Source organism: Temnothorax longispinosus, chromosome 11 (assembly GCF_030848805.1).
Source record: "Temnothorax longispinosus isolate EJ_2023e chromosome 11, Tlon_JGU_v1, whole genome shotgun sequence".
Classification (NCBI taxonomy): domain Eukaryota; kingdom Metazoa; phylum Arthropoda; class Insecta; order Hymenoptera; family Formicidae; genus Temnothorax; species Temnothorax longispinosus.
In genome coordinates this window covers 17870666-17896104 of record NC_092368.1, presented here as the reverse complement: position 1 = coordinate 17896104, position 25439 = coordinate 17870666, and the positions used below count along the sequence as shown (strand labels likewise).

Below are 25439 nucleotides of genomic sequence, written 5' to 3'. Positions count from 1 at the left end.
GCTATCGCAATTTCGCAGAATTTCAAACAAAGCGTGGAAATTGTATAGATATGATATATATTTGATTTTTAATTCCTTCGATCTATCTATTTATTTTTTCTGAAAATACACTTTTAATAAATTGTCCAGCAAGGATTTAGGTCAAAAATTCCGTAGCTAAAGAAATCCTAGTATCTATAGATTTGCGGGGTAAAAAATTCGACATTTAAATTCGTGGATTTGATCAATGATCACCTAAATATTTAAAGCACTTAAATATTTAGGCGATCAAATATCCACGAAACCAAGAATAATCAATATCGAAATATATCTCAGTCCTTCGCTCGAGAAAAGCAAGACGCACACTTACCAGTCTCTGACGAGGAGGACGACGAAGAGGACGTCGGCGCCAGGAGACGTTCCGTGGAAGAGACGATGTAGCGCGGCGTCTCGGTACTGGACAGCCTGCCGTCGTGCGCGGGTGACGATCCGGCCAGGTATCGATCGCTGGAGAACCTGTCGATCGACCGCGATTGACTGCAACGCTGTAGCGCGAGGTCGTTGAAGCGATCGTTGCTGGACACGTATCGCGTCTGACTGCCGACTTCCGGGAAACCGGAGTACCGGCCGAAGTCGGCGGACGCTGGAGAGCCGATGGACCGATCGGTATACTTCTGACAGACCGTCTCGACGCCTCTGTCAGCGTAGAGGCGCCGATTTTGCTCGTTACTACTGGAGGAAGTTTGAAGTGACGAGCGGTCCGACGATGAATAGCGCTGATGCGCGCTCTCAGGATTAGGCGAATTCGAGAGGAACCTGCGGATATCCCAAAGGGGTCGAGTGAACGTGAAATATACTTCGAGGCATAAAAATAGAGCACAGTACATTCGTAATTCATAATTGTAAATTATGTAATAAATGCAACAATTACTCGACATCAAAGATGTCTACCTAATACGTACTCATAATACGTACTCCAAAAACCCAACTGACTGCAATAGTTGACAAATCCGAAAAATTGTTATTCAAAATCTACTTAAGCTGAACTCACCTCTCGGTGGCCGCCGCCATCGTCGAATACCGCTCATGATGTGTTGTCGCTGGTGGGTCCTGTCGAGGGTACCTATCGTGAATGGGCGACTCGCCCAAGTACCTTTCCGACTTGCCAACGAATCTCTCGGGCACCGGAGCGTGTATCGGCGAGGAGGATAGTATCCTGTCCGCGGAAATGGCGGCGTAGCGAGTGTCTTTGGCATAGACCACGCTACCCTGGAGCCCGGTTTGAAGTCCAGCCTGAAGTCCCCCCAGGACCGGGGAGGATTCCGAGAGCAAGCGATCAGGTGGTCCAGCGTAGCGTTGTTGATCCTTAGCGTCACCTGTGGCCGACTGCTGATTGGCCAGCAACCGTTCGCCGGAGGCAAAGCGATCCTTGGCGGGTATCGACGATGCTGTAGCGGCACTGTCGGCGCCGTACTTGGGCCCCGGAGAATTGGGGGGCAGAATGCGATCAGCAGAAGGGTAACCAGCCAGGCTCTGGCTCGAGGCGTACTTCTCGCTCGGGCTGGGCGACAATGGCGGTGGCGGGACGAAGCGATCGTTCGCCGGTGCCGGTGACGGCGGCGACGGAAACGTCTCCGAGACGAAAGAGCCCGTGAGCGCGTTCGCGTTCGCGTACTCGCCGGACCCGCTCGTGCTCGCCGTGTCGAAGCGCAGCTCCGGATTGCAGACCGAGTAACGATCGTTCGGGGCCCGTTGCTCACCGTGCAGCACGCTGAGATCGTTAAATCGCGCGAAGCGATCGGCGTGCCCGCCGCCATAGTGCCCTTGCAACGAGGACTGACCGAACGTCGAAGTCTGATAATGCCCGAAACGTTCGCAACTCGACTGCCGACCGTCAGCGGTGCACTTGGTGAAATCAATCGACGACTTGTCGGACAATTTCTCGTGCCGCTCGCCCCCCATCCGGCCCCCCACGTGCTCGTCGCTCTGGGCCTGATAATGTCCGAAACGCTCGCAACCCGACTGACGATCCTCCACGCACTTCGAGTAATCGATACAAGACTTGTCCACGGCCTTCTCGTGCCGTTCGCCCCCCAACCGACCCCCCACATGCTCGCCGCTCTGGGCCTGATAATGCCCGAAGCGCTCGCAACTCGACGGACGACCCTCGCCGCACTTGGAGAAGTCGATCGTAGGCTTCTCCGCGGATTTCTCATGCCGATCGACCATTCGAGCCCCGACATGCTCGCTGCTTTGGGTCTGCTGGTCCGACTGATGACGTTCTTGACCCGATTGGCTCGCGGTACTCGCGACCGAACGCAAGTCGGACAATTGCTGCTGCTGTGCTTGCTGCTTAAAGCAGTCGCTCGGATTGCTGGGACCAATCTGGGCCCCCACGCCGCCGGAATTCGGCGCGCTCGATCCAGGAAGCGGGGATGACGAGGACCCGTACTGCGCGATCGGGTGCTGGTGCAACAGGAGACGATCTCTTCGGCCATAGTCGTCGTCTGTCGGCATCCTGGTGGCCCGGGGCCCACTGTCAGGACATCTGCAATGAAAGCCGTGATCGGCGAACTTAAAATTACAGAGCAACACTAGTAAATGTTAATGTAATATAAATGTAAATAAAATGTGGGTTCGCCTTTACTTATAATCTTTAACTTTCCAATCAGTCTCTTATAAAACCAAAGCATGGAAAGAGAGTTAGGCTCGAATCCGGGACTATGAGTCGCGACCCCTTTCACGCGTGTCCGCCTCAGGACAATATTAGTCATGATATGTAAAATTAATTATTAAAATTGGGATGACACGTGGCTCCGTGTAAAAATGGTCAACGTGTAGTGGACAAGTTCCAGATTTAATCTCGACCCTAATTCCATATGTATCACGGCACAAACTCGCCATATACGATCCGAGAAAAAGGGTTAGAAAGCTAAAATAGCAGTCTATAAAAAGAATGGTACCGCTCAAAGAACACTAAAATTTTTTCTCAGTGTCGAAATTCTATTACGAGATCCTGTAGCAAGAAGAAAATATTTAAAATCAATAAATTGATGAATTAGAATAAGACATTTATTTAATTTTGTTTTATAATATAAGACTTTAATCTTAAGAAAAAATGAAACTAAATAAAAATCTAATGTAATTGACATTTTTTTTCTTTACTTTTTAACAGCCACTGAAAAAATCGCAGTTTTATTTTTGCGACACGCAAACATTTCCGCCAATCGCGTAACTTCTTTCACTCTCGATAGACGCATTGCAGAAATGCAGAATAAAAATTCTGCATTTACTTTGTAACCAACTATTTTTCTATATTTTTTCTCTCTTTTCATTCTTCTCCTCGGCTCGAAAACCGCCCGGTTTCCCTCTCGATCGCCCGTGCTTCAATTCCCGTGATGCATCGCGAGATGCGGCATTCTCCGACGGCGACTCGATATAAATATTCGATCGACCGCTCTTATTCATCGCGACCGCCATTCTTCTCGCATAGTAACAGCAAACGGTAAAACAAACGCGTCGTAAATTCCTTGCCATTATAATTCAAATTGATGGCAGAATTGTTTACAGAATTTTTGCATTCACCAGAAACGGTTTTTTCGATTCCTGTAAATTAATATAAACTTCCTATAAATTGTTATACGTAATCCACTTATTATCGGACAAATTTGTAATTAACAACATAAGTTTATAAAGTAATTACGTTAAAGTTCGTCGCTTCATATTTTTGACGAGATTTTTACCATTTCCATCATCACGTGAATTAAATAGGAACAATTAAACATTTTGCAGATAAATTAATATGTGATGACATTTCGTGCAAATACATTTGTGAGGGAACAACTCCAAATAAAAATAAAAAATTTAACTTTTAAAATAATAATTACAACGTATTCAAAATGTGACATAAAAGTGTAATATTATTAACATCTTTAAGCAAACAAAAATGAACAAAGTAAACAAACTAAATATAATTTATTTTTTATTTTCTTTTCTCTCTCTCTCTCTCGTGACATATGCTGTCGCTTGCGATATTTTGTATTGCAGACAGTAAAGAGATTAAAGTACGTGTAACACGTACTTTAATTTCTACGAATTAACATAAATCCAAAAAGTGAGTTTACCGCGCGGAAACTACGAGGACAGATGTTCCCACGATTGTCCCTAGCGTAATATTTGAATTATCCCGAGAGCCCTTAGCCGAGCGAGGAAATATTGAGATAACGCGTGGGACGTCTGATGGTAACGGCGTTTGATTCGCGCTGAAAACGAACGACGAACGAAAAACGCGTTTGTACAACACGCTAAATTCGCTAATTGCGAAAATCGCCGGCGGCGCCGCGCCACGTTTTCTGTCTCGTTTGACCTAGAAAAAACCAAAGTGGCTTTGCAATGGAGATTCCATATACAAAACAATATAGAAAGAAACATGGATGTCGAGAGAATAAAGTACCAATATTCTCTTCTCGTTACCGGTGTTACAATAAGATGTCTTTTAGTAATAAAAACAAAAGTAATAAAATGATGAGAAGAGTCGAGATACTTTTTAGAAGATTGTTTCATTTAGAAGATTATTCGATTTAAGCTCCGTAGAAAGCGCTATATGTACGGTGCTCTGCTCTCTATCATTTCGCATCGTCGGACGCCACTTCCGGCGCGTCCGGGCAAGCTGCCTATTCCTTCTGCGGAACGTCAAAGAAATTCGAGAGAGCCTCCCCTCGTTCGGCAGAACTGAATTTGACAAATGGTTTTATCCGGCAGTTGACGAGCGTACGTGCGCGCGACACGTGTCACGCGTGGGCCGCGTTCCCCGATGGCGGGCGCCCGCGCCGAGGGAATACACCATCCCGACGGAATTTTCGGAAGTCACGTCGAAGGACGTCGTCGCCCGTCGTCCGCGAAACGACGACGCCGGGCCTTCCCGACGCCGCGTGAAATATTTATGACGGAAAATTTTTCCAGAGCGATACCGGGCGAGATTGCACGGAGATGGCTTTTTGCACCGCGATAGAGAGAAATTCCAGCGCACCGTTCTAAGCTTCAAAAGTTAAATTATATTAAAAGAGATCAGAAATATTCATAGAAGAACGTACACTTTTTGAATTACACTTTTTTTACGAAAAAGAAAATTTAATTCTTTTAAAATAGAAGAAATTTAGCATTATTTATATAAAATTTATAGACTTTAACATTAGATTTAATATCCATTTCAAAAGATTTAAAAATTATTCAATTTTCTGCAAAAGTTAAATAAATTAGTAAAATTAATAAAAATTATTTTCTGTAAAAATATATTTGGAAATTAATACGGTAATTTTAAAATAAAAATTCCTCTCTCACTCTCTTTTTTCTTTCATGTAAAAATACAAAATAAAATCTAAATTTTAAACAAATTCTATTTACTTTTAGCAGATCGACATACAATGATTACGTTAATGAAATAAGTATAAATACGAAAATTAAGATCAATGAATTATATTACTTTATAGGAGAATTAGTGGAACTCTGATAAAATGCAGTATCGAAAGTGTTAAATGCGACATGAATCTCGATGGTTTTAGGTCAGATCGTTTATCGAACGCGCATCGCGACTTTTTTAATAGCGACTCGATTTGCCGAGATGGCGATTAATTCGTCCGACGAGTCGAGAGTTTCATCTTTTACGAGCATCTTTCGACGGTTGGCACGAGCCTGCCTGGCACCGATCCAAATTGAATCCATTTAAATACCTGGTCGCTGTGCCACCCAACCCCCGCTGGCGTAGCCCCCTAATTCCCGATTTTACGAGTACCGCCGCAACCCCTAAGCAAGGAACTGTTAATGCACCACGCGTGAGCTTGGTCTAAAAATTGTCGATATAAAAATATTCCACTTCTGGCTTTTAAGGGGACCTCCTGGAGCGACGGCAATGACCGTTTAGGTGTATGATTTTCTCCGAATTAGCTTTACAGATTTGAAATCCCTTTAACACGTTTAAAGTACATACAGAAATGATGGGTGAAGTGGTAAATTGAAAATTAAAAACTTAAAAAAATTGAAAAAATTATATTTGATGTCTACTTGTTATAAGAAAGATTTTCACTGATCGCAGATTTTATGCATGCGTACACACACGCAGTGTACATGGCGTTGCAATCTGACACGGATAGATATTTCGTAGGATCTCGTTGGATAAGGACAGAATGATCAAAATAATCGATATTGTTAATTCCGCTTAGATCAGGGCGCTTTCCCGTCGGAGTTCTGCCGTCACTCTATAGGATCCCCTTAATTATTCTCAATTCTCTTTTAACACTCAAGAAATGTATTTTAACGTAATCTAAATTTATTTATAACAAGATCAGTGATTTATTATAAAGAGATCATTATTAATATTATTATAAGTTCTATTTTTCAGAGACTATCGTTATTTTTTTATAAAATTTGTACCACACATTCTCTGACATTTTAGTATTTGATCACTAATTATTTTTTTAACTCTTTCAAATTTTTCGATTACCGAGACAATATACCTTTTTGCTCAATAATTACCGTCGGATTTATATTATCTCATTTATTCTATTTCATTTTCACATTTTCACATTGTAATGAGATTATTAAAATTATTGACAGAGAATAAAATTTTATCTGGCAGTCTTTGTAAATATACTTTTAATATAAAAAGTATAATTTTTCTGAATAATTAATTTATTTCTCTGAATAATTAAATTTATATAGAATAATTAAATTAAATTAAATTTGCGCGAAATCGTTAATTATATATTGAATCGCGAAAAAAAAATATTCTTTCTGCCGTTCATATTCACTAGAAAGAAAAATGTATCTTTCGATTCTGAAATTTCGTACTTCTGCGATGCGACACTACCGAACTAAGAAATTTTTTAATCTCGCAATCACACCGACGGTAATGGAGTCTCACGAAACTATAATAATAGCAAAAGGCGTTCGTCGCCCACATAAAAGTATTTAAGTACTTCACTCTTTAGCGAGCTGGATCGGAATTTCAATTGGTTGCTAATGGATTCTCAATTCCGTTTGCTACTCCCCGGGTCATGCGAGTCTAAAAAGTCCCCGAATTAGTATGCCGCCGGTAGATTCCAAGTTGGATTAGCCTGAGATCATGCGAGGCAATTATTATTCTATCACCATAGTGTCACTTTCGCTCGCTATAATTAACAAGCTATCCTAAAAACCAATTAAAATTGTCATTCAGAAACACACTTGTAAATTGTAAAAAGCTATTGAAATTATTACTAGATATAATATTAAAAATTAAAATTTAATTTAGTAATATTAAAATTAATTAATATTGAAACTGCCTAAGAGTCAGTTAAATTAATAATTCAAACGTAATATTTGTGGGCATGAAAATTATAAAAGTGTAAAGTTCTGTAAAATTCTCTTAAAAGTCAATTAAATCTGTCATTCGAGATAGTGTGTTTGAATATTTTAAAATATATTTTAAAAATGTATAATATATGGAGATCATTGAACAAATGAGAAAAAAGGATTCGAAATCCGATTTTCAGTCGCAAGAAATGCCCGAAATGGGATAAAATAATACGCTAATATTATTGTCGCATCCGCGCTGAGAGCGAGACGCCTGGCACAAGTGAGAGTCGCGAAGCGTCCTCAGTAACGAGCCGGATTGATTTAACAACAACCGTCAGATTTGTTCTCGAGCCGCTGGACCGTTCGGACGTGTGTCCGCGCTCTTCTGTAACGAGTCTTCTAATAAACGTTGAGATTGTTTTGCTGTTAATTGAGTTCCCTTTATTTCCGCGAGCTCCGGGCGCGTGAGTGCGAGTAAGTGAAAGTGTGACGCGGCGAGCGCAACATAATTATTATCATATACAAAACGATCTAAAGATAATTTACAGCGATCATGCAACCCGATGTATACAAATGAGAGAATGCACGACTTACGGGACACCTGATATATATTAACACATATCCGCGGATTAATACGCAGAAGAAAACCCCCGAGGCGACTCTTTTGAGGCCTTAATAAATCATCTCTCTGCTCCCTCGCTCTCCGGCGCCCCTCTTCCCGAGGGTAAGCATCCCCCAGAGTGAGGTCGGTATTTATGAAGGATGATAAATAATAAGAAAGTATTAATAAGCGACGCACTGCCACGCCCCACCCGTGTCGCATATCCCCCGATGTTACCCCCTATCGCCCGCTATCCCTCTACCTCTTCCGGTCAACTCTCGCCCCCCCCTCCCCCCTTTCGATTTCGCATCGTCTGGATGCAATAAATTCACGTCCGCCACTCGACGGCTTTGTCCCTTCGTGCAGATATTTCCCCTGTCTCTCTCTCTCTCTCTCTCTGTCTCTCTCGCGCTTTTGCCCGATTCGACCCCCATTTTTCTTCGCCTGACAAAATCGCGGAAAAGTATCGAGCGGAAATATCCGAAGCGTTGGGGGAAATACGGCAACTTTGCAAAGTATCGCGGGGCGACTGACACTCGCTTGTTGCGCAAATTTTAATTTTATAAAAAGTGACTTATTAACATTATTAAATGTATCGTATCGAAGAATCTGAGAAATTCGGATCAAATGTCCTTTCAGCCGCGTCTTCTCGTCAGCTGCGTCAATCTGATGACGTCAATCTCTCCACCAAGCGCCAACGATCGTTATCGTTTACCATAAAGCCATAAATTATCATTATTTCATATCAGACGTGTTCGTACATTATGCCGCAATTTTTAAATTGGACTATTATTAACAATCGGGGTTTAGCCGCACAGCCATTGTTTCATTGTTTATACGCGCGTTTACATGAATTTTGGTTTGCAAACCGGCCACGGTTCCCCAGATAGATTAATAATCGAAAACTATCAATCAGCTGCGTTGAGTTATAACATTTACAACATTTACGCCATGTGCGCAGTGTTTTTCGCTAAGGGAAAAAATGCCGAGCAAGCCGCTGTACGCCGATCGATGACCGGTACCTGGCAAATGGGTCGTGGAGCGCGCGAGGCCATAAAATCTTATTTGTCGGTCGAGTAATGGCTAGGGTATAAGACGTGGCTGTATCGCGCATTCTGCACCAGCCTCGTCTCCTCGAGAGAACCGTCTACTCAATCGCCATTGTTCGATTTTATTTATCGCGCTCATTAATCTCTCCCGACTTCGGAATCCAGAGAACCTTATATGTTGGATTACTACTCTAAAACGACTATCAATACGTCCTTAATTACTAATTCATTTCTTGACTTATTGTTAGTTCCTGTGATTTAAATTAATTAAGTATATTAGATTAATTAAAACCCGTTTTCCGGAAGCATATTTAAACATGGCAATAAACTGCTTCTAAAATATTAACATTTTTTTTTCTTTCCTTTATATATGAAAGTACAGAAAATATATCTTGAATAAATTTTATTTATTTTATCAAATCGATACCTATATAACATCGATAATAATAAATAGGTTATTTCACTGAAATTTTGTTGGTTAACAATCCATTCGCTTTTCCATTACATTAATTAAAATTTATTTATTACTTTCTAATCCCCTTTACTTGTGAAAAAGTACGAAAAAGATTCGATCAAGATTCAATTGTTCCAACTGTAAGACTAATCTCTCAAATTCCTTCGAGTCGAGGAATTCTGTTTCGCTGAACGCCGCCGCGGTTGTGCAGTTTCCGTAAAATGCCAGCTGCTACGTTCCGCACGAGTTTATTGTCGTTGCCGGCTGATTGGCGCGGACAACATTACGAGATGAACCGAACGCGATAATTAATTATTCGCCCGGTGATAATTAATTTCGTGTACACGATGCACGCATGCCGGCGCGTCGCAGCTGCAATAGCAAAATTAGCGGCGCACACAACGCAGCCGTGCTCATTACAGCTAATCAGTTGGATTGTCGGCGGGACAATCGATACGATTATCCGTCACTCACTGCGGCTATGTAAGTAACGCTGGTAAAACATCGAATCGCGGCGTAGTATATATATGCTTAATAAAAAATTAGATTCGAGCTCAGATTAAGAAACAAATCGATGACAATAGAATTGCGACAATAGGAAGTACGTATGCGGGCGGCCGGTGATCGGACGGGGATAACACGATTAATGCGAGGGTAGGTAATCGACGTGTGTGGGTGTGAAAGTCGCATATATCCACGCTTGATCTTCGCGCGAGATAGTTGGGCGAGGGGAGGGCTTTCGTCGCGCGGCAGGGCAAATATGTATCGGCGCTAATTACAAAACTGGAAGCACACGTCCTGTGTCCCCTGTAAGATCGTGTCTCATGTAGCCGCAGCAGCCTCGTTAACCGGCTGCCACACGATATTGTTGGCACAGTATATGTGTGTACACACACACTTCACCCCTCCCCCTTCTCTCGTTCGCGCGCTCACACATACACACACGGACGCCACGCGCGCGGTGTACGTGTCGGGACACAGGAAATTACGTCGAAAGTTATATCTTATAGTTACGGCACGTTATCGCGAAACTTGTACAACGTAACGTACATACGGGATGGAAACTGCACGCGAGTACCACGTGTGTACCGGGTGTCACGGCAATAATCGACCCTCATTCGCGCGTCGACGTGTCGCGTGCGATCGACCCTTCAATTAGGTTCTTCTGCTCGTCCCCCCTCACCCTCCTCTCCCCCCTCCCCCGCTGCGATTCGCTGCCGCATGATGAGAAGACTCTTCTTTTTGCAAAGACGCGCAATATGTACGTTCCACGCTTTACGTCACCTGACGGTTTGATAAAGGATTCTCCGATAAAGAATTTGAAATAAAAAATTCGGAACTATATAAATTTAATTTACGCAATTTGTGATGTAGGTAAAATATGATTTTGTACGTATATTATATGAAAATGTAATTAAATTTTTTACTAAAACAAGAAATTAAAGTTTCCAATGAAAGGTTCACGTTTGAGACACAAGAGTTTTCTTCTATTGTTCTATTCGTTGCATCGTGACAAGGCTCTTCTTTTCGAAAAAACACGCAATCTGTCGCACAGAGTTTAATAAAATGCTTTAATAAAAAAATTTGAAATTAAAGATTTAGAACTATACAAATAAAAACCATATAAATGTAATTTACGCAATAAATTACGTAAGTAAAATGTGATTTTGAATGTGTTACGTAATAACTTATTTTTCTGATTTATTTTTTACCGCCTTAAGGTGATGCTGGAGCCGCCGTCGCTCCAGCATCCCCTTAAAGCAAGAAAATAAGGCTTCTCGTAAAAGAATTATTTTTGAGACGTGGCTTCTTCTATTGTTCTATTCATTACCATGTTGATAACAAAAGCTTTTCTTTTCGATATGCAATATATTTCGTACGTTACGTCAAGATTTAATGAAGAATTCTGTCATAAAGAATTCAAAATAAAAGGTTTTAAGCTAAATTTAATTTACGCGATGAATTATATAGGTGAAACGCAATTTTGAATGTATTAAATGATAATTTAATTTATTCTTTTACTGCCTTAAGACAAGAAGATAAAGCTTCTTGTGAAAGGTTCACTTTTGAGACACGTCAGTCCTCTTTTATTGTGCTATTCGTCGCCTACGTGACGACAAGGCTCTTCTTTTTTAAATTTGTTAATAAATTTTTAACGGTTTAATGAAAAATTCAGTAATAAAAAATCCAAAATTAAAAATTTGGAACTATATAAATTTAATTTACGTGCATGATTATATAGATAAAACGTGATCGTGATTGCATAGATATAATACGTGAACCGCGAAACCCACATTTGAAACGCGGTAATCCTCTCGTGGGTGTGCATCGTTTAATATTAAAATAAAAAGTTATACTTTTATTTAATGATACCTATCGTGCGCCACTTAAACGTTACAAATTGAGAGCTAACTCCATTCGCACAAAATTATATCGTCTCAGCAGCGTTCCAGTTTCACGATATATACGCATACGGCGCAGATAATTCGCCGTAACATCGGATTTACTCGTCACTTCGATACTTCGAGATAAGAGAGCCGAGAGAGACGTTCCCTCTCAGGCTCCCCGGGCATGTCAAATTAACCGTGCAGTCGGAAGCTACCCGAGTTTCGGGCACTACAAACTTCCGCTAATAAATGTAGAATACGCCGCTAATCCGCATCGGTGACTTAAGAACAAAGGGACTTGCCTGCCTCCTAATAGCGCATATACATATACGCCGTATTATGCAGATTCTAATTTCCTACGTTGCGTTCCGCCCCAAAAACCAACTCGGGCTCCGGTAGGGAATTACATATGTCGTCTAAATTATCAAAGATTATTCTATTTGAATCTCAGGCTTTACTTCTGAGAAATAATAAATTTAGATCTTTTATGTGAGACATTTCTACACAACTATAAAATAATTTTCAATCTTTTAGGAATTTTTGAGAAACAATTGAGGAACGATTAATAATTTGAACAATTAAGATTATCGAAATTTTTTAGCTTTCAATGGAAAGAAAAAAATTTTCCATCAAAGAAAATGAAACAATTTTTTAAATTGTTTTCTGACTGCTGTAGACAATTCAGGAAATTCTATCAATTTTTTCGCATAAAAAAACTAACAAGAAAGATAAAAAAGTCAACAGCCACGAAGTGAAAGACTCGGAAATAAAAAATCGAAATATAAGATAAAAAGTTACAAAAAATATTGCGTTTGGACAAACAAATCTACAGCTTTTTCTACTATGAGACATAAAGAGAAGTGCATCGTTCGATATAAAGAAAATGAAATATATTTAAATTTAAACAATTAAGATTATTAAAACTTTAGCTTCACCAAAGTTATTCATCAAAGGAAAGCAAAAACAATTTTTCACAAGTTTTCTTATTGCTGTAGGCAATTCAGGAAATTTTATGGAGTTTTCAATTTTCTCGCATGAAGAAACTAACAAGGAAAGTAAAAAAAAAACGAAAAGCGCCATGAAGCTAAGGACTTAGAAATAAAAAATAATAAATATGAAAGGAAACAAGAAATTGCGTTTGGAGAAACAAATCTGCAGCTTTTTCTATCTGAGCCGTAGGGCGTAAAGAAAAGTGTATAATTCGATGTAAAGGAAATGGAAAATGAAATATATTTGAATCTGAACAATTAAGATTATTAAAACTTTTCGGCTTCCAAAACTATTCGTCAAAGGAAAAGAAAAGAATCTTTCGTAAGTTTTCTGACTGCTGTAGGCAATTCAGGAAATTTTATGGATTTTTCGATTTTCTCGCATGAAGAGACTAATAAGAAAAGTAAAAGAAAATGAAAAATCATGAAGCTAAAAACTCAGAAATAAAAAGATCAAAATAAATACGATATAAAAAGAAATTGTGTAGGGGAGACCGAGTCTCGTTGGCACAAGAGGCAAGTTGGCATTGCGTTCCGTTTATGTATATATTTATTGAAAGAAACAATGGAAAAGTTATCACAAAATATCTCTTCTATGACATAGGTACTTCCCCCAAAGTTTTATTTAAATCAGACAAGTATTACAATAAAAAAAAGAGAAAAATTTGATTCAAGAGGTGGCAAGTAAATTTTCAAGCGTTTCAAAATCTCGTATTAATATTCTTCAGCTTGAAAAGTAAATCTAAGTAACGTATTATTAGTTAAAAGAAAAGTTTCTGTTGCTATACGAGACATGTTATTTTAAGGAAACAGTAGCAACAGTAATTTATTATAATAAAATGACTAAAATTAACATACGTAGGGGTATGGGGTATGTTGACATATGTAGGGATGGGGTATGTTGACTCATATTACGGCACGCTTAGCTTGACGTGCTGTTGCCGTGCGCGTGAGACGCGTGTGAATGTAAACTTGTGATTCGTTACAATGCTGATAAAAGCAAGAGAAGCAGAAGATGTAAGTAACCTTCTACCTTGTATATTTCTTTAAAATGTGTATTAATGAATGTAGTTGTTGCCGGTCGATAATTACAACGGATGTAATCATTTATTTTTTAAGGTTTGAAGTTAATCTTATATTACGCATTGAAAAGATAAGGTATTATAATTAAATAGAAGATGTCTTGTGTTTTCAGGTAGAAATGTAATAAATCACGAGAACTTTTGGGACGTCAAAACTTTGAGACATATTCTGTTAGATTACATTTGTCTTCTTCGATCAACACGCACAGTAACTCGTCATATAATCCCGTTCTTCTTGGAATTTTACAAAGCTCGATTATCTCATACAATTTTACACGAATATTTTTGTCATCCTCGATGATTGTATAGTGTAAGCAGGTAAGGTAATCCTTATTGCACTCTCTTATTTTTCAAACACACACACACACACACACTATTTTTGATGAAGATTAAGAAATAGTTTATATTTAATTGAATTTTAAATACATATTTTTAATATATCTTAGTATATCTATTTTAATATATCTGTTATATTTCGATATATCTACGCTATTATCTAGGTCCAGTAGCACTGTTTAAGAAGGAACGATTAGTTGATGTTGAGCTTGAAAATATCAGACCCTTACCTAAAGCTGAAGCTCGATCAACTAGTGCAAGGTAAAGAAAGAAAAGTTCTTCAGCAATTTTGACTGATAGCTCAATCAAGATTGCTTTGGTTCACGAAAAGAAGAGAATAAAGAAAAACGAGAATGTAAAAAAGAAAACATACAAAAGAAGAATTTTTAACCTAAACAAATGTAAAATAATTGAATTATCTTCAGGTAATTTTTTGATATTTTTAAAAAAATTAAAGGAACGTTTCTTTAAAAAACGTTCTATATGATTTTATAACAGCAAAGTTTTCTATACTAAATAAATTTTGAATTTGTTTGATGCTTGTACATTGTTTTTATACAATCATATTTAAAAAAAACCGTTGTTTGTGATAGATGTATCTATTTACTTCTTACAAATATAATAACTCAATTTAAAATTTCTGTTCCTGTACTTACTTAAAAAAAAAAAAAGAAAATGATAGAAAAAGAAGATAAAGAAAAGAAAATATATATAGCAAATAGAAAAGATATTAATGAGAAAGAATACTTGTGTCTAGTATATGCAATGGAAAATATTCAGAAAGTAAAGAAGATTGGATTAAATGTTTGCAATTTGCAAATTGGATACATGAGTCATGTGCAGATCTACAATGCATTTATTACACTTGCACTTAATATTTTTATTATTTGTATTAATTACTGACTTAATTAATTACTTGCTTATCTATTTTTTTATTTAATGTTCTCTATTCGTAAAATGTATGTGACACACATTTTGCCAAAGATGGTTGTATGAAATAGTTTACAACTGTTTTTCTACAACAGCATTTTGCTATTTGATCATTACAAAACAACTTTAAAAAATACAATCTTTATCGAGAAGTACATATCTGCTATCTGTTTTTTATTTCTATTGCATTTTCATTAATTTAACATGGACTTTAGTCGTATAGCCAACTTACACCATGATATATGTCAATTTGCCCCACTATCGGGGCAAGCTGGCTACAATGCAGCACGTTCGTATTTCATTTATTACAAAGAAACTATACAGAATACAGGATCGTTTTCGGCATGAAAATGTAGAGAAAGGTTCTCTCTATCATATTAGTACTGTTTGATCATGATATTTAGTTGTCTAAAAATTCAAATGCCGAATTTGTGAAAACTGTGCCAACGAGCCCCGGTCTGTCCCAATGGAAAAACAAATCTACAGCCTTTCCTACCTGTTCTCGTAAGATATAAAGGGAAGCATAATTGGATCTAAGAGAAAAACTGAGAAATATGAGAGTACAAGGATAGCATGATTCTACGCTGTAACATTATATTGTAGATTAAACATGCCCCTTATATATAACAAGGCTATAGAGCGCACCTCATAAACGTATTTTCGGTTCAGCGACAAGAGGGGAGATATACTGAACTTAATCGGTATACGCGGCTCTTTCTAATAAAATACGATGGTTATTGCAAGGGGAGAAAGCGAACTATTACTGTTTTGAGGAGATTTACTGGCAAACGGAGAAGAGCATGTCGCGGTTTTCCACGTCGTGTTCGCGAAATCTATTCGGTTGCAACGAGCGGGACGTGTCGTTGCTCGGGTCGCCACAGAGGTTGGTAGGTGCTGAACGCTTAGCTTGATATTGATCGACCTTCTCCGCCGCCCTACTCCCTTCGCCCGCGCCGCTCGCATGCCCCCCCTCCCCCTTCCTCCCCCCGCAGCCGAACCGCCACATCTCCGCGCAAAGCAACGCGCTGGAGTGACGTAATGTCGCGGAGGGGGCAACGAAACAACCCTCCCTCCCTCCCTCCCACCCTTCCTGCCCCGTCCCGATTTTTGCCCCCGTGCAATGCAACCGCCCCTTCGACGAGCGCCCCGATGGGCGTGCAGCAACAATTTGTCTCCCAAAAATTGCTCCCCGAAGGAAAAAAGCAGACGAGTCGGGCGCAAGAACCGCGGGAGGGGGGTGAGTCTCCAAAAAGAAAATCGGAAAAAATCGCGATATCTTGGATGGGGAGAAGCGTTACAACTCGAAAAGATATCCGCGAAGCTCGAATAATTAGCAAATAAAGAATTCGCAGAAGTTAAACTTACACGCGTCGACATTACGTATTACATTTTCGCGTTTTACGCGGTTGAAGGTGCTGTGGAGAGATTTATAGAGGGAGTGAAAATCCGTCATCACTTCCTCTGCTCGAGCGCGAAGGGATGAATTTTACATCGCGTGGGCGCTCTCCGTCTATTTCGAATGCGACACGACGAGAGCCCTGACCGAAGTAAACCGTTTCGGCGAAACGCGGAAAATGCATATTCCAAAAATGTTTATTTCGCGTCGTCATCTCGTTAACCAAACATAATCAGGAGAGAATGGCGGCTCCGCTCTGCCGACAAATAATTAGAGAAACATCGTCGCGGAAATTAGCGCGACGGCGATATTTAATTAGCGAGCGACACAGACCGCCCCTTATAAAGGGGGTCGCGGAGGGAGTGCGCCGCCGAATATCACGCGGAGAGGGGCGAGAGGCCCCTCTCGCAACCTGGCAACCGGATGTAACTTCAAAAGCACTCGGGTATCCTATGGGGAATCTCGGGGTCAGTGAAGATGGACCGGAGGGGGGGGCGGGCGTGAGACAGGGTGCAACAGTCTCGCCACACGTTTGTTAATTAACGCTAATTAATTAAGGAGTCCCGCTGCGTAAAGGACGCATCTACTCTCGCGCCGCGATACAACCCCCTGTCCCGGGCTAAGCGCTAAATCGAGTTTCGACCACATTTTCACCAGTTTCTCGTCTCTCCTCTCTTTCTTTTTTTGCTTTTGGAAAGGAAAAGCTTTCCGAGCTCGCGCATGATAGTTTGAAGCAATCTACAAATGAGCAGCATTACGCGAACTAAACTTTACTTTTTACGAAGATTAACAGATAACGGAAATGAATGTTCGCTGCCGAGTTTAAATGGATTTTAACTCCATATGCATAAAATTTTTATCCGAAGTTCAATTAGAAGTATTTAAAAATTGCGATATGTTAGGACCTCTCCGTCGACTTGAGCATCATCGAAGTATCTGTCATTATAGGATTAAGAGATCACGAATTCTGGGACGGCTATATATGCGAGGTGCAAATAATTAATAAAAGTTATAGCCACACACAACAACTCCTGGAAAGTTTCTGTCAAGGTAGTATATATGTGGGGAAATAAAGGCACGTATAGCTTTTTTACAGCTATGTATCTTCTTCTATAGCTACGTATTGTGCGCCGTATGCCTTATGAACAATAAAGATGTCCCCAGATAAAAAGTATACCTTTTTCCCGAAAGAAAACTTATTGCATCAAAATGTCTTTCAATATATATCTTCTTTTGACGAGACATTAAGACGCGATTAGCAAGAATAAAGAAACTTTAGCCACTTTAGAAACTAAGCCTAACAGTGAAATGTTATGTAATTCGGCCAATCTTGTTAGGGACAAAAGAAGGAGGGATGTTCTTGTCAGCACCTTTTAGAAACGCAGTCCCTAACAAACGCCCTACGGTTGTCAGAAACACAATCACAGGGCACCAGCGGCTCGTCGGAATTTAACGTTATTTTCCGAAGGCCGAATCGTCGCGCGCGCGTGCGTTCGTCATTGGCGTTTCGAGATAAAGCATGTCTTTGACATCGAGGACGTGGGCGGACATCGAGAGTCCTAACTAGCGCGAGAGTGAGAGCGCCGGCCATCGAGCGAACAAGAAGAAATTAATTCTCCCTGACCTATCGGCCCATCTCGCGGCCCGATCATCGACGCAAAATTCCATTCCTTCGAGCCTTTCAACCAACTGAACGATCAGCACTTCGTCGACTCGAACGCAAATTGCTGGCCCGATCCCGGATTAATCCCGTATTATCGAAGCTCCGCCAATAGAATGGTCAATATCGCGATCCTAATTAACATATAATTCCGCATCTTTAATTGAACGTATTCAGTTTTGCCACAAATTCCCAATCGCGAACGTATATACCCGCTCTTCCTGCCGCTTTTAATTATTAATTCAACGCAAGCGACATACGAACAAACCGGTTGTTTTATTATTTCATGACGCATGAATCGGTCTTGTTTATCGCCATTCGGTTGCAGGTTGTGAAATATAACTCTGTTGATTTTTGTTTTCTAAATGAGGTCTGTTTCCAAAACCCACTTTGAACTATAATTTAAATACATCTGATTTGAAGATAAAAATCTAAAGTGTATTCCTATCTTAAGTAATTTTTTATACCGTGCATTCTGATATATGTGCATTTTAATATTTCATTGTATATTCATTGTATATGTATGTTGTGTCTTCTGTGTCCGTTCTGACTTTTCAATTTATATGTGTATTATAATTCTATAAATGTTTTTCGCGTTACAAGGCACACAAAATTACAAACGGAATTATTTTCTGAATTCAGACTAAAGGATATCGATCGTTTCGATTACCCTCTCTCCTCTCTTGCCTTCTTATTACGTTAAAAATTATTAAGAAAATTTGTTTCAAGATACTCGAGGAATTGTTTAAAGACCCGCTAATTATACTTGACTTTTCCTAACAAGTATAACAAAACAGAAATCTCGCCATTATTTCTTCGCCGTTAAATCTCGAAGTGTTCGTAATAAAGCCCAGTCCTTTCTTTCACTCTCACGATTCCTCAACCACCTCCCCCTCCCCCCGCGGCATTTCCGTTTCCCGTCTTCGTTTATAAAGCTTTCGAAGCTCGCAAGTATAACTTACTTTTAGTTGCATCACAATTTTATTTGAAAGCCTTGCGTCTGAATGGGACCGGTATTCTCAAGTTGTTTATTTTAATTATCCACATCTCGACGTTATCAATCGGAACTCAAGTATTAATTAACTCGCTTCTCAATTAGCCGGCATTATTATTCGCGTCTTGCGCTTTCAATCCTTCCTTGAAAGCTCGTAGCGATATAACTGCGATAATAAACAAAACGGACAATTTAATGGTAAATTAATATCTCGACAAGTAATTTTCTCGAATTATTGTTATCAAATGATAATTTATGTGACAATCATGCATCAATTTACGTTAATCAATTTATCCGCAATAATTATCAAATAATTATTTCGATAAAATCGATAAGATCGGGGGACGGTTTTATGATGCGCGCGCGAGGGAACTCCGACTGTACCGATCGCAAAATTCCGTCCGGAAATTTGCCTGTTATTTTCCCCGACCTTTCCGGCTCTTTATTCGTCTTCCTCCCGTTCTTTGTATGTCCCTTTTCGTCTCGCAGAAATTTTTCGACGGCGAAATTCATATTTCATCCCCCCCGTGCTTTTTTGCAGCCCCTTCGACAAACCGGAGGAAAATGAATTCCGCAGCGGCGGAAATGATGCAAGGAGAGAGAGAGAGAGAGAGAGAGAGAGAGAGAGGGAACGGGTAGCCGTTAAACATTTTATCGCCGTATAAAAAGTCGTGCGAGCGAGATGCAACGTTTATTTGCCAATAGTCGGGCACTTTACGACGGAAAAGTACGTCACGCGATAGACGAATATGAAAAAATTAAAATATGACAGGAACGCTGGACAAGTAGAGCAGATAATTTAGACGGATTTACCGCCGATATATATGGATCAGGCTCGAATTGAACAGTTACATTTTTAACCAGCTTTTAGTTTAAACTAAAATAAAACCAAGAACAAAAAATATCTGCTATCTATGGCAGTCGTAAACTTATGGAAAAGAACGTAAAGTTTCACGTTTTAAGAAGCTTAAAATTTTACAGAACGTAGACATCTATATTTTATTAGCAACCGCCTGCATTACACTGACTGAATTATTGAAAAAACCTGAAGCAATAACTACCTTTCTGGGTAACTTACTTCGAATCCACATTAAATCGAAAACATCTATATCGTGTTCTCTATATATAGAACATCATATATCATTAATCTTATCATCAGACGATAAATGTATATGGTTTCAAAGTTGTATATTTTATTAGCTGTTTTACCATTATTATTGAAATGTATTTATTAACAAAATAATTCTTTAAGAAATAATTAGCCTTTGGATTATATCATCAAAAATACGTTATTAATTAATATTAAAAGAAATTAAATTGCAGAAAGCAACAATAAGAATAATATAAAAGCGCAAAGCTTTATCTTCGTTTTATAATGCGTGTATAAAATTAAAAAATGTTTAATATCTATACTTCTGTAAGTTAACATTCTTATCGAGGAGCAAGGAAATGCAACAAGCAGGAAATTCCTGGCGCGGCGACAACAACGGTGACAAAAAGTCATTTCCCATCGCGCCCATAGTGTGGCGCGTTAATGAGCGCAATTAATTCAGCTGATTAATGGCCGCGACAGCCGACGACGGTACCGTTCCCGTTTTCCGACCCCGAACCGGCGCTCTTTCACCCATCTCCTTTTCCGCGATATTATTTATCGCCAGCGGCATATTATATATTCCGCGCGATTACATCTCGCGGAGGTGGCTTTTGCATAACCAGCTCAGATTCGACCGTATTTATAATTACATACCCTCGTCAAGTACTATACCCTGCCGCCTCCCCCTTATTACCGCATTATCACAACATGTCGTGGCAACCCCCAAATTATTTCCAAGACCCACCGCGCGACAATGGGGATATAAAATACATTCAATCTGGGATAATAAAATCTAAATCGTCGCAAATCACCGCTGTGGAGATTTAATTATCTCTCTTCAGGCCGATTTCTTTTTCACATTTTTCTCGCGAGTATTGTATTTGACAAAAAATCGTATATATTATTAAATTAATATACCACGACGTTTTTTGCAATATTTTTTTAAACATATCTCAGTTTCCACTCATCACTCTCGGAACAGCCAATCTAAGCGACAGGGCAACACCCTCTGTATAATTGTTCAACCGAGATCCTTTCGGCGGAGCATCGCGTATATCATATCGGATGGTTGGGCGAGAACGGTGGGAGGGAGGGGTTGTTTAGTCACCGTCGGTTAGGTATATAGTACCCCAGCCTCCATTAAGGAAATGAATTTCCACCCCGTCTCTTCCGATCTCCCACCATCCTATCTCTTTGCCCTTGCGCCCTCCCCTCCCCCCATTCCGGAAAAACTAGCCGGGCACCCTGCCTGCATCGACGCCCTTATCCCCTTGAGACTCCTCGAGTTGTCGCGAATCCTTATCGCAGATAGACTGCGACGTTTGCCGCTCCTCGTCGGCCTATTTATTTTCATTAATTAATGAGGAGCGCCGACGATTATGCGAGCCTTTAAGAGTTGAAGTAGTCTAAGAGGAGATGCTGTCGCAGGAAGAAGTGCCGCGATCATTTGGGAACTCCTTCGTAGTAATCATTCGTCAGATCGCATCGAGCGAATTCGCGACAGAGTTCGCAGAACTGGTATTTCAAAGTGTTCGCGTTTGACTTCCTTCGCAAATAATGTTTCAAATGCAAGTTTTTGTTCACCCGAAAGTTCTTTTTTATTTTCAGCCGTTATTTCGAAATGGTATTACTATACGCGTCTTCTCGAGAGAGAGAGCGAATTTCTCAAACGTAAAACGTATTCTGTATAAATATTACGACATTTCCGTGTGTCCCAGTTTCGGAATAAAAATTTTATCTACCCATTCATCTATTTATTTATTTACATATATATCCAGCCATCCATTTAGATCGATAAAACGTTTAGACTGTATTTCTGTAAATATTCTGGATTCTGAGTAAATAAATCTTTATGTATCGGCATTGCATGCGCGGCGAGCGGTACGATAAAAGCGCTGCCGAGGGGGTGATTTTTAGGGCAGGGACAGGTTTCGTGTCGCTAACCCATCCACGAGACTAGTTGAGAAGACAAGCCGTTATCTCCGCGGAAGAAATTGCTTTTGGTTTTATCACGCAGTTGCGATTGATATAGATTGATCATCCTGACCCTCTCATGGGGTAGATAAATCATTCTCGGGAAGATAGGGTTGAACGATGAGCGTGACTGGTCGCCGAGAAATCTCGAAACGCGTGCGCCGCACTCCGGGGAGAGAATTCCGTTCCATTATTTTTCGTTCGCCCATTGTAGGCGGCGTAATTTTGTTTCAATTTTAACATCATCTTCGTTCTACATCATCCCGTTCCATTTAGTTTTTCTCCTGTCTGTCAGACTTTCAATTTTATTACTGTTCCATTTTCATCATTCTTTTTAATAAAGTTTAATAAATTTATCAATAGTTTTATTAATTTCGTTTGAAATTACATAATATACACCAAATATGTTATTAATCTTTTTTTCATATTAATTTTATTTATTCCATATTGCGCATTAATTTCGTTAGTAATTTTGTTTAATTATATTTTAATTAAACATATTTATATTTAATCATATTCTAATTATATTTAAATTTCATGTAATTTTTGTTTTATAAATAACTTTGTATATATATATATATAATTTTATTAAAGTCAATATAATATATAATTATTTATAGCTCATTTAGGCTACATGACCGATTTGAAACATTTCCTCTCGTGGAAAATAAAATTATTTTAACCAGAACGATTATAAAATATGTCGGTGTCGATAGTGACTTTGTTCCGCTTCTAACATTTGCCCAACCGCGAATATTAATAATATTCGATAATAGAAGCTCACGCTCATTGTAACAATTCTCTCAGAAACAATGCAATTGCTCTCTGAATGCGCCTTGAGAAATGCGTTGTAAGGCAGGACCCGGTTTCTACCCGACATGGTCCTGCCCGAGGGGTTCCGCACAAGTTCCAACTCACCCCGTGATCTTGCGTTCGATGGCTGGCGTCTTTGTGGACCTCGACATTCTTCGACAAGTTCAAACAGTCGCCAGTGTATACCGGGCCGATCTACTTCCGGAACTTCGCGATCCCTCATCCCCCCTCGCGCGCGCGTACTTGAAGCGGAACAAAAAACGTCTGACCGCTTTAAATCACCGGAAAGGATGGAAAAGTTTTCCCCGAAAGCCTGCTGTCGCAGTTAGCAACGTGGAGATAAAAACTCGGGACAATAACATGGTCAACAAGGCTTTCGAAAGAACAGCTGACTTTCGTCATTTTGATACAGCGCGCGGTGAGACTTCCGAAATAAATATTTGTCCATTACGTAACACATAAATTTCATTTGTCCAGTCTATTTCTTTTTATTTTAGACACATCAAATAACCGCCAGTAAAAAATTACAAAGCAATTTTTAATCAGTCAATGTTGAACTTTGACACTAGATTATTAAATTTTAATATATGTATCTATGTAGTAATTTATAGAATGTATAAAATCGTATCTGATTACAAAACATAATTTAATAATGTAATAATAATAATAATATGTTTAATTATAAAGTGTATAAAATCCAATATACAAAGTGTCCAAGAGTTTAAACTACGGGTGCATGTTCCATAAATCCAAATAAGAAGAAAATGTTATGCGAAGTTTGGCTGGAAATGCTTTATTACATAATTTATATTTATTATATAAAGTTATAAACAAATATTGACAACGGAACATAAAATATAAAACAATAACAACGAATTGTCCTTCATGCATAACATGAAACGTGTTTATCAGATTCTGTGTATTCATGTCATGTTTACTATCGTTTAAACGATTCAATAATCAAATATGATTGTTACTTTTGCATCAATAGCCGTTAGATTTCAATTATCGTGTGAACTAGCAACTGTCATCATAAAAATGCAAAAGAGTGTTTTCAAGTGAGGAATATTCATTTGATGTGCGGATACCGTAGGGAAAATTGTTCGAAGCTGCCGTACGAGAGTATATCAACACGGATTTCCTGGGCAGAAGAGTACCCGATAGCTCTGTGTTTAGTAATACCAATTAACAATTATTTGTCCATTTGATAGTTAATAAAAACATGTGTTATATTATATCGTTGAGTGCGAAGTTGTAACATAGAGATGTGATGTAACTGATGCTCTGTGTCGACTGACAATGAGTGGTTTTTAGCCAAGCATATTTCTAGTCAAACTTCATACCATAACATTTTTTTCTTATTTCTACTTGTAGAATGTAGAATATGCTCCTGCAGTCTGGCAGGTGAACCCCGGGACACTTTGTATATTTTATTGGAAAAAAAAGATATTATAAAGAAAATGGAAATTATAGATAGTCGATCTAAAGTGCTTATTAAAAAAAAAAAAAAAAGGATAATCAGTTAAAGGAAAAAGAGATTTCTCCAGGAAATTAAAATAATATTTTAATAAACATATTATAATCGATGTAACACCGATTTGATCATCTTCCACGGTTCTATGCTAAGAACACCCTTCCGAAACTTCCAGCGGATGGACGATGTGACGATGCCTCTGACAAATAGCTCTGTTTACAATGCATCTAACCGAGCGATCAGGCACCCGCCGTTGGAGAAACGTATAATAGAATACCTCCTTCCCCCCATATGCATCGAGATAAGCCCTTCCCGCAAAGTTTTCGATACCTTTCCAATCCGTTTCGGCGAGTTCCGCGATTCCCCAGCGCAAACATCCGCTCGAAAGAGACGATCGATCAGCCCTTCAAAGTCACGTGAAATTTCAGCCCGCACGTGCTGATCGACATCAAAGGTAATTCGCACCCTTTATCTGGCAATTAATTCTTTCCTCTCAACTGGTGAAATATGTCACGCGAATAACGTGAAAACGCATTTTATGTGCAAAATATCCCAAAACTAAATATTTCAATAGCTTAGCATACTTCAAGTTTATGTAACAGAAAGTCAAAGAACCAACATCTATATAGATAGATATCTACTCTAAAATATTTTCGCTAATTTTTGTTTCACAAATGTTACGTATTGCCTCTTCTTCTTTCCAACATGAATTTTTTTAAGTGCTAATTTTATAATTGATATTTTGTTTATAATTTATTATTAATGCAAAGTAATTTATGTTATTTGTGTATACATATATGTGTAAGAAATATAAAGATAATAAAATGCGGAAAAACTGCAAAAAGACAGATATATCCCGTAATATGAGACAATATGCAGCAAAGGGTTAAATACGT

At 39.2% G+C, this 25439-nt stretch overlaps 1 protein-coding gene across 4 annotated transcripts in view; it reads right to left on the bottom strand.

Annotated features, from left to right (window-relative positions):
- Positions 1 to 25439, bottom strand: part of Rho-5 (rhomboid-5) — a 93100-nt gene that overhangs the window by 51581 nt on the left and 16080 nt on the right. For all 4 annotated transcript variants that reach the window (XM_071794011.1, XM_071794012.1, XM_071794013.1 and 1 more), the window contains exons 3-4: positions 1031 to 2527; positions 350 to 795 (exon numbers count right to left, since the gene is read on the bottom strand). In XM_071794011.1, coding sequence (XP_071650112.1) covers positions 350 to 795; positions 1031 to 2496 — 1912 coding nt within the window. In that variant the 5' untranslated portion in view covers positions 2497 to 2527. The remainder of the gene's footprint in view (positions 1 to 349; positions 796 to 1030; positions 2528 to 25439) is intronic.